This window comes from Gorilla gorilla, chromosome 6 (genome assembly GCF_029281585.2).
Source record: "Gorilla gorilla gorilla isolate KB3781 chromosome 6, NHGRI_mGorGor1-v2.1_pri, whole genome shotgun sequence".
In the NCBI taxonomy this organism is placed as follows: domain Eukaryota; kingdom Metazoa; phylum Chordata; class Mammalia; order Primates; family Hominidae; genus Gorilla; species Gorilla gorilla.
The window spans coordinates 165,517,130-165,531,074 of NC_073230.2; the positions used below are offsets into that span (position 1 = coordinate 165,517,130).

Sequence of the window (13,945 nt, forward strand, 5' to 3'; positions counted from 1 at the left end):
CCACCTCCCCACCCCAAAAACTCTTAACATTATTTTAAATTTACATAACAAGTATTACCTTTATGGCACTCTTCTTGGTCATCTTAACTATGCCTTTATGTACAATCTTTTTCCTTTAAGCCTAAAGTCTCAGCTCCGAGCTTTTCAGATATAAATTTTCTACCTTGTTTAACCTAACAGTCATCCCTAGAAATGCAAATTTAGGGCTGCCTAGCTAACAATTGCTTAGGGCAATGAAACAGGTAATTGGAAGATTAATACTCTGAATAGGGAAATAAAAACTATTTGAAAGCCAGCAAATGAGAATTACTTGTAAAAGCTATAAGCTCTGCTTCTCCATGTGTCTGTATGTTGATATGTATTATGTGTATAATATTTGGCAAATAAAGCTAGCTTTAAAATTGTTAAGATAGAAATGGCTTCAGAATTGTCAGTTAAATATAATTCAGATATTTTTGGCTAGATCTACTGGTCAAATAGGTTTATGCTATCTCTACATGTTTTTAAGGGCATAAAACTGCTGCTTCTATAATACTTTATATACTTTCTTAATTTGTCTGTAATATTTTGTTCTTGGTTTTGAGCCTCTGGATTCTGGGGTCTGGATAGGTGGCCATAGTGAGGCCTGAGGACATGTTATCACTGGCCAGACCACCAATTACTAGGCAGAGTCAAGCCCAAGATGAGCCCCTTCTTCCTTGGCCCAGCTTTGTCTCCTAGCCATGCTGAAAGGGTTTGGATCTCCCAGGCATCATCTTCACAGGTGTCTTCTGTCTTGAGCTCTACATTTGGTATGTAAATTCAAGACCCAAATAGGCCCTGCCCTTCAAAGCCATCCTGGATACGATGTGACTACTTGAGACTCAGAACAACTGAGGAAAATATTAGCAGGAGAGTACCTGTGTCATTGGCAGGAGAGTACCTGTTTCAAAGTTCTTTTCCGTAATTTAAAATCTTAAAGTTATGCTATATTGAATTAAGTAATAAGCATAAATGTCTGAGTCATTTCTAAATAAGTTAAAATACTAAAACATTAATTAGTAAACATAAATTTAAGTTTATATATTTTGGCATCTTATTTTTAGATGGTATAGAAAAGCTACATATATTTACATCTATTAATAAACAAAAACTTGAGAACACCTATCTAAAAAGTTATGAAATAGTTTTCATCTACAATTATTGATACAGAACAGTTCAAAACTACTTCCTAGGCTTTCACTAGAAATTAGGGTTACTAGTAGTTAAAATTGTAGTTAATATATGTAATTGAAACTAATAGATATAAAAAACAATTTTGTATATAGTGTCTAAAGAAAAGCAAAGTATTTTTCGGTAAGGAAAGTTGTAAAGGCATGAAAATATGTGTTGAGAAAAAAATAATTTTGTCTAGAAGCTGAAGATTGTTTCAAATTGAAGGAATAAAAAAGAAAGATAAATGAATAAAGTTGGAAAGAATAAAAAAATTATGAGATTATAAAAAGTTTATGGAAATTTTCTGTGGTCAAAAGATGACAAATTGGACAGATCTGTTTATAAGGTTTTATTAGCTTAGTGTTGATAATACACTATGCAAAAGTAAAATTTGGTTTTCCCTTTTGAACAAGAATTCTCATTAGTATTAATAAGAGGTGGTAAAAGACTTTTGTTCACCTTTTGAGTAAACTGCAAAAGAGAGACAGAGGAGAGAAGGAGACAGATTCTGTCTCATGCTGTCTTTCTCAGATCTGTTGATTGGAAAACTAAGTCTCCCCTCTATCAAAGAAGAAAGGTTTTTGCTTTCTAACCCCTTTTATCACTTTGGCTAAACGAATATTATCTTACAATGCCTTGTGATCCTATTTTGATTATTTTAAACCTTTGACATATTTGACAGGCTTCCCAAAATCAAATTTCAAATTGTCTTTTTTTGTTACCTCAAACTAACTTTGGGATGCTACAGAGGGCCCCTGCAGCATCCAAAAGACAGAGAAACAGGATTATTTGCTACGTTAAGTTTATAAGCGAGTAAAATCCTAGAGTATCATGCCTTCAAGGAGATTCATGAAAAGGATGGAAAGGACCCTGACAAACACTCTTGAATGCCAAGTTTCTGATGTCTTTAGGATCATATCGTTTAGACTGGGTATGAATTACCAGCACTCTAATGAACACACTGACTGGTTTATGAAACTGATAATCCAATTAGGATAAAAATTAATTGAATACCAAGGAACTACTCTGCCAGATCTTCAAGCTAAGTCAGCCAGTACTGAAATTGTTTTGATATGTAGTTTAGATGAATTCCATGATCCAAGTCAAATTTACCTATGATAACCCATCTAATAAACAGTGCTATGCATGTGAATTGGAGAAACAAAACTGATATTTAAGAAGACATAAATCTTCCATTTTGCAGCTATCACTGAAGCAGCAATGGCCAAAATGAAGTTCAATCCCTTTGCGACTTCCGACCGAAACAAGAACCACAAAAGGCATTTCAATGCACCTTCCCACATTTACAGGAAGATTATGTCTTCCCCTCTTTCCAAAGAGCTGAGACAGAAGTACAACGTGTGATCCATGCCCATCCGAAAGGATGATGAAGTTCAGGTTGTACGAGGACACTATAAAGGTCAGCCAATTGGCAGAGTAGTCCAGGTTTACAGGAAGAAATATGTCCTCTACGTCGAACGGGTGCAGTGGGAAAAGGCTAATGGCACAACTGTCCATGTAGGCATTCACCCCAGCAAGGTGGTTATCACTAGGCTAAAACTGGACACAGACCGCAAAAAGATTCTTGAACAGAAAGCCAAATCTCGCCAAGTAGGAAAAGGGCAAATACAAGGAAGAAACAATTGAGAAGATGCAGGAATAAAGTAATCTTATATACAAGCTTTAAAACTTGAAATGAAAAACAAAAGGAAGATATAAATCTAATGTTAAGGATGGACTCATGGAGCCTGGACAGATGCCTGGTCCTTCCTGAATCCTTAAAGCTTCCATTACTAAAAGCTCTACACTCCAAGGCCCATCATGGAAGAGGTAAGATGATCCAAATAGAATATTGGCATGTTCTAAATTGCTAAAATAGTTTATGCCCAATGTTTGGTTTGTCAAATCTACAATCCTGGGAAGGCAATCAAAACTTCATGTACATTTCTGCTACATTATAGGCCATTGAAACATTTTTAGAGGGATTTCATTGCATTGCCATTTTCAATGCATGTTTTCTGATTGTATAGAAGCTTTTCCATTCAAAAAGTCTCGTGCTGTAACAGTAGATAAAAGGTTATTAGGAAACATGTTTCTCTCATGGGACATACCTGGAAAGATTGCTAGTGATAGAGGTACTTATTTCATCAGACAAGTTGTAAAACAATGAGATAAGGTATCATAGGTACAATCACATTAGGCAAAGCTAACTGAATTGACTGGATTTCCTTGGTCTAAAGTACTGTGGATTGATGACAGATCCACTTCCACGTGCAAAACGTTAAGTTGATCCCTTATGCAATAGTCACTGAAGGCCTATGCTCCTAATAATAAAACCTCACACATCTTCTCCTCCTAAGCTCTGATATGACTAAGTGCTGCAAGGCTTTAATGCATTATGCCCAAGTCTATTTTCACCAGGTAAAGAAAGCTTTCCATGGTCCACTGAGGACAAACCCTACACGATCTAAAGCCTAGAAACTGACTCTTCTGGAAACATCATCAGGGAAAGACTGCCCCTGCCACTTACACTGCGGCAAAACTTCAGCACCTTGAGCCTTGGGTTTACAATCTCACAGCTGAAATGGGCCCCTCCAGACTCTTCAATCTATACACTTGTTGGAGACCTTAAGGTAAAGCTAACCAGGAAAGTTCCTCCCTAAAAGCAGACAGCACCGTAGATGTGGACAGCTTTCCCAAGATCATGGATCAAGACTTTTCTGCTATCATGAGACTCTTACCTCTCAACAGTTCCTTTGCTTGTGCCTCTATGAATACAACTGCAGAAGGGGTCTCTCCTGTGTACTTGTGGGGTATACTTTTACTTGCGGAGAATTTCATAGTCAACATTAAACATGAACAACCTTATTGTACATCAATTTTAACAAATATAGCATACAAACGGCAAATAGGGGAAACTGTTGCAAGGAGAGGGAGCTCTCTGTATTATTTGTTAAATTTATCTGTAAAATTTATTAAGAAAATAAATCTATTAATTAAAAAAATTATCTGGATGTGATCAGGAAAATCCTGTCTCTTGATATATTTAACATATTAGAGCATCAACTGATTCAATTTTTAGAGACATTCAGCTTTAGCCAAAGTGGTTGAAACCAGTACATGTATTTATTTCCCAGGTTATTTTGGAGTTTCTACTAATAACCTGACATTTATGCTTTTACAAACCTGTCAAAACTTTCAATTAAGGCAGAAAAATCACAAATGTCTGAAAGGAGTCCACATTACCCAAACACCTTTCATACAATCAGTATGCCTAACAGCTTTTGGCAACATTTTTAAAGTGTCTGGTATCTGGTGATCACAGTGTAGATAGCAAGAATATCTCCATCGTGTCAGATATTAAGGCATAGCAGGACATTATTCTTTACCAAAGTGATAAATTACTTCTAAGTATATTGAATTCAACAACAAAGAATGAATTTGCTCCATTTTTTAATTCAGAAAACAGTTTTTAAAGGCTCATTTGTTATACCCATGACTTTAAATTATAGAGTAAGAATGAAAACAAGATTTCTCCTCTCTTCTCCAGTGTCGGAAGTGTTTTCATCAGTGTTTCTCTACCACTATTTTAATGTTGACAGGAATGATGTCATCATGATATGTCTGCCACAGGTATTTTTTTAAATGCATTTTGTCAGGGGAGTGGAAACAACTCATCCTAAGCCCTTTTTCATTATTAAAGACAAAACAGAACTATAATATAATCTCTAAGAAAAAAAAAAAACACTTCAGTAAGTTCCCACAAGTATACCTGAGTCTTTACAGCAACTGCTGCTACAAAACACTCGGAGAGATTGGCAAATTTCCAAACAATTGCTGGACATCACATACTGCATAATATAGGCAATGACTTAGAATTATTTGAAAAAATAATCTGGGTGGAAGCAAGGGTGTTAGTTTGTTCTCATGCTGCTAATAAAGACATACCCGGGACTGCATAATTTATAAAGGAAAGAGGTTTAATTGACTCACAGTTCCACATGGCTGGGAGGGCTCAAAATCATGGCGGAACAGGAAGCAAGACAGGTCTTATATGGCAGCAGGCAAGACAGAGCTTGCGCAGGGCCACTCCAATGTATAAAATCATCAGATCTTGTGAGACTTATTCACTACCACAAGAATAGTATGGGGGAAACTGTCCCTATGATTCAATTCTCTCCACCTGGCCCTGCCCTTGACACATGGGGATTAATTACTACAATTCAAGGTGAGATTTGTGTGGGGACACAGCCAAACCACATCAGCAAGTTAGGAATAGAAATTGATAATAAATATACAAGTGTGGGGGGAGGGATAGCATTGGGAGATATACCTAATGCCAGATGACGTGTTAGTGGGTGCAGCGCACCAGCATGGCACATGTATACATATGTAACTAACCTGCACATTGTGCACATGTACCCTAAAACTTAAATAATAATAATAATAATAAATAAATAAATACACAAGTGTGAGTAGAAAGTTAAAAGTAATACAGAAGATTAAGAAAAATAAATGGAGAGATGGTTTTGGTGAAGGTTAAAATTGAGAACTAAATTAAAGATGAACCCCATGCCACCAATTTCTGCTCCTTAGGTTTGTTTTAGACGTCAAGGACTGTGTTAAGAGAGACAAGAGTCAAATAGGCACTGAGTAGGCTTTGAGAATATTTTGTACATAACAAAGGAGAAATGTGAGAGCATTAAGATACTAAAATGTGAGAAGGATATTGAACTAAGAACCATTCTGACCCTGCCTAGGCTTTCATTAGTGCAGTGTTTAGAGACTAGGCAGGTGGGCAAATTCAAATACTATGGGTATGATACATTAAGAATCCATAGGCCAGGCACGGTGGTTCACGCCTGTAATCCCAGCACTTTGGGAGGCCGAGGCAGGCGGATCACCTGAGGTCAGAAGTTCAAGACCAGCCTGGCCAACATAGCGAAACCCCGACTCTACTAAAAAATACAAAAATTAGCTAAGCGTGCTGACGGGCACCTGTAATCCCAGCTATTCGGGAGGCTAAGACAGGAGAATTACTTGATCCTGGGAGGCAGAAGTTGCAGTGAGCCGAGATGGCGCCACTGCATTCCAGCCTGGGCAACAGAGACTCCGTCTCAAAATAAATAAATAAATAAACAAACAAATAAATAAAAATACAGGGCCAGCACTAGTATCCGATATCATGATCTCTAGTGTCATCATGAAGAAAACCCCATCTTCCACAAGATGGACTCCAACTGCCTATTCTAGTATTTGAACACTTTCTCTGAATTGCGCTCTACACAAGCAAAATATAAGATTTTCCCTTCATATCAATGTCTTCCACTTAAATAGTCCGCTATTGCCATCCATCTTGGGCTGCTCTTACTTGGATAAGCACAGGTATCATCACTCTTTGTGATAATGTTTATACAACAGATCTCTTACAGTACCACCCACAGCTTTCTTCTTAAGCATGGAGTACAGAAGTGCATCTTAATCAGCCAAGTACACTGGTGCCCTTCTCCTTGTGACTAAGCACCTCAACATCCTTAACATCATGCACCTCTAATTTTCTCTTCCGTCTCCACTATTCCTAGGACATTCAATTAGTGGTTTTGAAATTCTAAAACAATCATGTGGGTGCTTACACAAATGGCACTGAACAGCACCATGGAGAATGTACTCAATAGCAGTTTTCTGAAGATGTAAACATGCTTTGTATACATGCAGTTTCTCAGGCCCATCTCAAAAAAACAGAAAAACTTTTTTAAAACAAAAGGCATAATGTTAAAATACAAATCATTGATAACATGGTTTTGGGGACAAGATAGGTTGACTATATTTTTAATCATCCCTATCCAAGAACATTGCATTCTGATCATCTAACTCATTTCAACAGAACACACTATCTTGAAGAATGAATGAATGTATTCTTCTTCAAATATCAACTATGTTAGCTTTTTGTCAAGAATTAGAAAGCAATAAGGTTAAATTTTCAGTCAAGCCTATACTTAACACAAACCGATTGCACATTTCAAAATAGCTAGAATAATTTGAATGTTCCTAGTGTAAATAGAAGATAAATATTTAAGGGGATGGATATCCCAATTACCCTGATTTGATTTTATGAATTTATCGAATTATCACGTTATCCAAAAACATGTTCATCTAATATGTATCAATAAAAAATAAATTTAAAAATAAAAAATTCAAAATATTCTTCGTGGCTAACTGAAGAATGACCAATTTATTTTGAATAGAAAACATGCAGACAGAAAAACTATCATGAAAATTTAAACATGTGAACAGAGGGTAGGAATTTTAAAACGGTAATTTTTCTTAGAACTTTAAAGTTCAAGAAAAATACCTTAAAACCAATATAAAGAATAGCAGGCACTGTACAAAGCAGTTCACCCACAATATCGTGTTTTAATCTCACCACAGCCATAAGGCGTTAATAGCATGCATAGATATCATTCCAATTCTTCCTGTTGCAAGTAACAGAAAACCAGACCCCACCTGGCTGAAGCCAGTAACAGAAAAGACTAACAGGAGGGCCAGCCTCAGGACTCAAATACGTCACCAGGACATGGGTTGCGTCCCAGTCTCAGCTCTGCCAGTTCCTGTAAAATCCTCCTTCCAAGGCTCACAGGGTGGCTACCATAGCTTCAGGCCCTCACCTCATGATAAGACAGCAATACAACTGCCATTTCATGTCTGTTGCTGTTTCTACATTCAGTTAGAATTAAATAAATTTTCCAGTAGCACCCACAAAAATACTGAGTCCACCTGGTTGGCCTAGGTAGATATATCGCCAGCCCTGATTAAGTTACTGTGGTCACAGGCCTGGATTTTCTGGTTCGCTTAGGCTAATCATACGTCCCATCCCAGGACTGAAGAAGTGCCAGGGCTGTTGCTGGAGAGTGGCTAATGTCCCCTTTACAAATAAGGAGCTCATGGTTTAGGAAGATGAGCTTGCCAAAAATCAGACACCTGTAAAATAAGTCAAAATTTGAACTTAAGTCTACTTATCTGAGCCCAAAGTCTTACAACCATTTATGGCTGTTGTCCTAACACCTACGTCGCGGAATGGAAGAGTCCTAAGACTGCAAAGTCCCTTCCTTTTCTTTTAGATCCAGTCTAAGTTGGTTGGTAATTTCTTTAGACCCTGCTTTTAGGGAAGTTTAAAAAAATTACTTGCATTTGTATATTTTCCTTGTATTTTCGGCCAAATTTCTTCTAATTAAAGTACAACATAAGTTGAACCAACACAATAATTGTCATATTAAGAAAAGATAAAACAAACTTCTACTCATTTCTGCTTCTGGGCATGGAGTGTGAGGGACCACACTTAAGTTCTTAAACAACTACAAAATCAGACCAAAAAATACAATGGTTTCCAGGCACTGGACGACAGGCAGTGCAGGGCTGTGATCCTTAAGAGAAGGGAAGCAGCGAGCCAGAGTATCCAGGCCACAACACAAATGGAGGCCAAGAGAGTAACAGCAGAGGATACAGAGGGAGGGTTCCAGGGGCCAAGACGCAATCCGAGGGGAAGCCCTTCAGGGGAGAGCTGGAGTTCTGGGGTGGCCTTCTCGAGTCTTCCCGAGCAGGTCTGTGCAGCGAGGAAACATCCGAGGCTGGAGTGAGCCACGCGGAGGAGGAAAAACAGCCCGAGCTCACAGGGGCGGGGAAGAGTTCTAGCTCGCGACAGCCCCTGGGAGGAACCCTGCACTATTTGTGGCGTCGAGTAAAGCACCGGAAGGCTCTGCTCAGGAGCGTGAACGACACCGCCCGCTGCAAGCCTAGAAAGGAACGCGTTGCCTCAAGTCACTCCGATGTGTCACACACGCGGCTCAGTCACCTAGGGAGCAGGAAAAGGCCAGCGGGCCACGCAGGGCTCACCCGCGCCTGCATCCAAACGCAAACGGCCAGGCCCACGAAGCAGGAAACACAACCCGCAACGGGAAGCAAAGGGATCCACAGAGAAGGGCCAGGAGTCACGGACGACGCCAGGCAGTCGGCGCCTGCGCTTCCGCGAGCCAAGACGCCTGAGCAGCGCAGGGGGATCGGGGGATCCCCCAGAAAACTGCCCTCGACTAACAGCGCAGCGAAGGGGCGGTGCGCTCGAGACCCTGGAACGGGAACGACCACAGCCACGCAGGGAAACAACCGGGGCCCAGGCCCAGGTGGGCGGGCGGCTGAGGAGCGTGGCTGCGCCCACAAAGCCGCCGGGGGCTGCGGACTACAGCGAAGCCGGCGCGGGGCTCGGCCCTCACTACACGAGGCCTGGGCGCCTGCACGCCCCCGTGCTTCAGCCCGCGGCTCCCGAACACCCCCGCCAGGCGATCCCCAAAAACGCCCGCTGCGCGAGCCTCGACGGGAACGCACCTGCGTCTAGACGCTGACGCCGTGCGCGGGCCGGGGGCCGGCGAGCATGCGCAGTGTGGTGTGGACAGGGCGTGGTTGGCAAGCATGCGCAATGTGGGCCGGGCGGGGCTGGCCAGCATGCGCAGTATGGGGCGGGGTGGGGCAGGGCTGGGGCAGGGCTGGTGAGCAAGCGCGCGGGGAGCGAGCGCGGAGGCGGGCGTTGCTACGGCAACGGTGGGCGGCCAGGGAGTTGCCTGAGGGAAAAGGGGCAGACGTCCCTGGGTTCCGGTGTTCCCGGAGGAGTCGAGGCACGGAGAGGCTTCGGGGGAGGGACGGAAAGAAGGGTGGCCCGCCAGGCGGGCGGGGTCCATGGATTCGGGGTGAGGGCCGTCCGCGGCCTCGCTTTCGCCTCCTCCGAGCCGGGCCGGCGATGGCCGCAGCTGTGAGGCGAGGTCGGGTCCCGTAGCGGCGCGCAGCCTCCTTGGGGGACTCGGGGTCCTGGTTGGTTTCCACAGCTCCTTCTATCTGAGGGGTACGAATTTACGGCGGCCTAAAGCCTTAGAACAGTGATCCCAGGTCGGCAATTTTAGAACCCGGTAGGACCGGCTGCCATCAGGGGCCCCAGGTGCAGGGTGGTGCCAGCTTTGAGAGGAATGGGAGCCTCGTCACCGCGCGCTTCCTGCATGAGTGGAACCTCAGAAAACGGTCAGCGGGGTTCAGAAGGCAGCAGATAACACCAAGAACCCTACGTAGGATTGCATCTTTACGTCTTAGGCTTGGTCTCGTGTATTTTTATTGAGCGTGTTTAATTAGCTGAGGTCACTCGCTTTGGCACCCCAGTGATCGTTTTTGCCACCAAGCTCTGCCTCTTGAGCGTTTAATACTGGGATTTACAAAGCAACGGGTTCCTGTTAATCTTAGCTTTCAATACTGGGCAAGGGTTACGTTTCTAACCCTACCCGTGCCACAGGCTCATTGTATATTGAAGGACTCACCTGGTATTTGGTTTTCTCATTTATAAAGTGGAGTTGGAGTAGGTACTTGAAGGGTTTTCAATACCTTTAAGTTCTGAATTTTAAACTCTAAAACTTAATGATACCGTAGGACTTTAAAAGAGTACAGGTTTTAAAAAACTCTTACCTTGATATTAATGACAGTGGCCTACTGTGTAGAAACTTGAGATTAAATTGCAGACTGCAGATATGACCGGACCATTTTTAGTGTGATGCAAACTGTATCTTCTACAGGTTATAGGCATTTTGGAAGCAGGAACTGAGAAAATTCTGGCAGTGATCTTTCAGTATTTTAAATTCCACCATTTCTCCAAGTTAAGTTGTCTTGATGAGATACGGGGTGGAACTTATTTCAAACATCTCTTGATGCCAGAATTGAACGGGAACAGAAAAGGGTTGTAGTAAGAACCATCATCAAAGCCTCCAGGACTTGAGCAGCGACTGACGTTTTTACTTCTAACCCTGGATATCTCAGAGATTTGGTTCCACTGTGCTTTTCTATCTCTCCACTCACGCCTTAGTGAGTTTGTTCTTTCGGTTGGAGTAATTTAATACAAGTGTTAGTCCTTAGAAATTCATTTTGGATTAATTTCTTTCTATTTTTAGAGTTAGGCCCTCAATACAGTAAGTCTTCACTTCACATCATCCATAGGTTCTTAGAAACTGGAGCTTTAAGCCATGCAGTGTACAAGGAAACCAGTTTCACCATAGGTTAATTGATATAAATAAGAGGAAAGTTCCCACAGCACATTCCTGGTCACAAAAACATCGGCAAACTTCTAAATAAAGACCAAAGCACTTCTAATATGAAACACTGAAGTACATATGAGCTCTACATTTAAGAAAGATCATTACCCAATTTCTGGTGAATCCATGAGTGACCGGGTTGTGGAGGGGCTGTGTTAAAGATAATGTTGGCCAAGCCAAAGCTCTGAAGCGCCTCCCCCTACCATGCAGTTTCAAAACAAACAAGAGCCAATTCTCAGCCCGCTGGGCCTTTCCTACTGCATCGGGTATTGTCCTGCATCTCTGTGTGAATACCGTATGCTTTACGAATTTTTATTTGACAATAATTTGTATCCTTTCATTTTCCAACCTGCTTATTCCAGTTCAGGGTGGCAGGGGGCTGAGCCCATCCAGGCAGCTCAAGACCAAGGCGGGCAACAGTCCTGGAGAGGACGGCATCCCATGGCAGGGCACACTCACACTCACACTCACTCAGACGGGGATGCCCCAGTGAGCCTCACGTGCACAGCTTTGGGATGTGGGAGGAACCCGGGGTACCTGGAGGAAACCCACAGCACATGGGGAGGACATGCAGACTCCACACAGACAGTGGCCCCTGCTGGGGATCAATTTTTTTTCTCATCAACGTTATAGGGAAACAACATTAGAAGAAATATGTTCAAGGGCCTTCTGTGCCAGTTCCTAGATTACTTGAATAACTTTCTATTTCTCCTCATCACAGTATATTTTGAATACATCTGTCTTCATAAAATACACCATGTCCAAAATCTAAAAGGGCCAATTCCAAATTATTCCACCAGCTTTGAAGGGAATTGAAGCAAGAATAACAAGAGTCAGTTCTGTGTGAAAAGACCTACTTTAGATGCTTCAAAGGTTGTCTCATTAATCCTTGCGGCAGCCCTGCAAAGCCAGCGTTATTATACCTGCTTTATAGATGAGGAGCCTGGGGCTCAGCTGTGTCCAGTATCTTGCACAGCAAAGTGGTAGAGTTCAATTGGAACTCAAGTTGGTCTGTCCTCATATTCTGTACTTGTGTGTTCTGGACAGACTGAAGTTAGCCAGTGTTCCTCTTGCGTTCCAGTTTCTTCATTGTTCCCTTTCTCCCCAAAATAAGCATATCATGCTGATTTCCAGCCTGCCAGTTCTTTCCTCCTACCTGTAATGTGCCATGTTCATTTCCCTCTGTGTATCTTTCAAATGCCAGTTTAACTGGTTTTTCCTTTACAAGTCTCCAGTGTTAGCCTGAAGTTTTGAGGTACTTATGTATCATGTTATATTTAGCAATGGATTAATTCATAGTAATTAACCATTTGTATTAATGTGTCCTCAGGAGCTCAGGGGTGAACTATTTGAGGACAGGGATGAGTCGAAGCATCACTGACTTGAGTTCACCCCCTTCCTCCAGAACCAGAATGTGTAGCTTAGTGCCACCCTGTAGCAGGCATTCCTGCTGCTTCATGATCTGTTAGACTCTTACAGAGCATCCTCACAAACTTCATGGGTTTTTCTGTGCACTGTAACTTTGACTTTCTGTTGACCACGTCTTTGCAGCAGAAGAATAGAAGGAAGGTGATAGGATGTGATGACAGAATTTGTGATAGCCAAGCAACAACTTTTCCTAATTCGGCATGTTAAAAAATAAGGTACGCTATTCTTTTCTTAAACATACACGTTATTTGACTCATGAAATGTATTTTAATTCAGCCATTTGAGAGTATAAAAACTGGTTTGCAAACCCTGCTTGAACTAGGAATTGTCAGCAGGAATGGGCGATGCCGAGTGTCGCATGGGGCAGTGGACAAGCCAATGGAAAAACAATCTCTGGTGATATTTACTGCAAGCATCTCTTAGCTGTTTGGTGATTTTTATTCTGCACAGGAAATTATTAAGTTTTCACAAAAAGGCATAAGCTGAAATGGCAAGAGTCTCCTTAGTAGTTGCCTGGAGTCTAATTTAATTATAGTGAAGCAGCATGGGTTTGTTTAGGCATGCACAGGTTTATAGGTCATAATGAATTTATTCATATTATAATTAAGGCTTTCATAATTAAATGAAAAGATATTCCTGTATTGTTAGCATAAATGCTGAGACAAGGGTCTGCTCCTACTTAGGTAACAATGAGTCAAGCATTCCTTACTATTTGATTTGGTTGTATGTGCCATCAAGGTTGAGTATTGAAGCCTCAGTTCTCTTCTAAATGATATATTACATAATACTCCTCTAAATGTGACTTTTTTCCTACTTTTTAGGGCCACTCATCTAAGAAAGATAACTTGGCAGTCAATGCAGTTGCTTTACAAGATCACATTTTACATGATCTTCAACTTCGAAATCTTTCAGTTGCAGATCATTCTAAGACACAAGTACAAAAGAAAGAGAACAAATCTCTAAAAAGAGATACAAAGGCAATAATAGATACTGGACTTAAAAAAACTACACAGTGCCCCAAACTAGAAGACTCAGAAAAAGAATATGTTCTTGATCCCAAACCGCCGCCATTGACTTTGGGTAAGCTGACGTAGTCATTCATCTTTTGGCCTTATTAGGGCTAAAAAAATCTATTGAGATTAATAGTATAATTTTTTATGTTACAGAAATAACTTATTTATAATTATACAGAGAGGTGTGTATGTATT

At 41.4% G+C, this 13,945-nt stretch overlaps 2 protein-coding genes and 1 pseudogene across 12 annotated transcripts in view; 2 read left to right on the forward strand and 1 right to left on the reverse strand.

The window, feature by feature from the left end:
• The first annotated feature begins 2,424 nt into the window (after positions 1-2,424).
• LOC101149638 (large ribosomal subunit protein uL24-like) lies at positions 2,425-2,870 on the forward strand (annotated as a pseudogene).
• A 4,537-nt stretch (positions 2,871-7,407) lies between these two features.
• LOC101148574 (putative transmembrane protein RNF32-DT) lies at positions 7,408-9,689 on the reverse strand. Its single transcript, XM_019031362.3, is given in 2 exon segments — positions 7,408-9,341; positions 9,344-9,689. Coding segments are annotated over 2 exon segments (648 nt in total). The 3' UTR covers positions 7,408-9,039.
• The window catches only part of RNF32 (ring finger protein 32), a 37,198-nt gene continuing 32,476 nt past the window's right edge, over positions 9,224-13,945 (forward strand). For 2 of the 11 annotated variants that reach the window (XM_019031358.3, XM_055347400.2), the window contains exons 1-3: positions 9,224-9,368; positions 12,861-12,952; positions 13,559-13,817. In XM_019031358.3, coding sequence (XP_018886903.3) covers positions 12,938-12,952; positions 13,559-13,817 — 274 coding nt within the window. In that variant the 5' untranslated portion in view covers positions 9,224-9,368; positions 12,861-12,937. Of the gene's footprint in view, positions 9,369-9,720; positions 10,299-12,860; positions 12,953-13,558; positions 13,818-13,945 lie in introns of those variants that run through there. The other 9 variants (XM_031012972.3, XM_019031359.4, XM_031012973.3 and 6 more) reach the window with 9 other exon arrangements.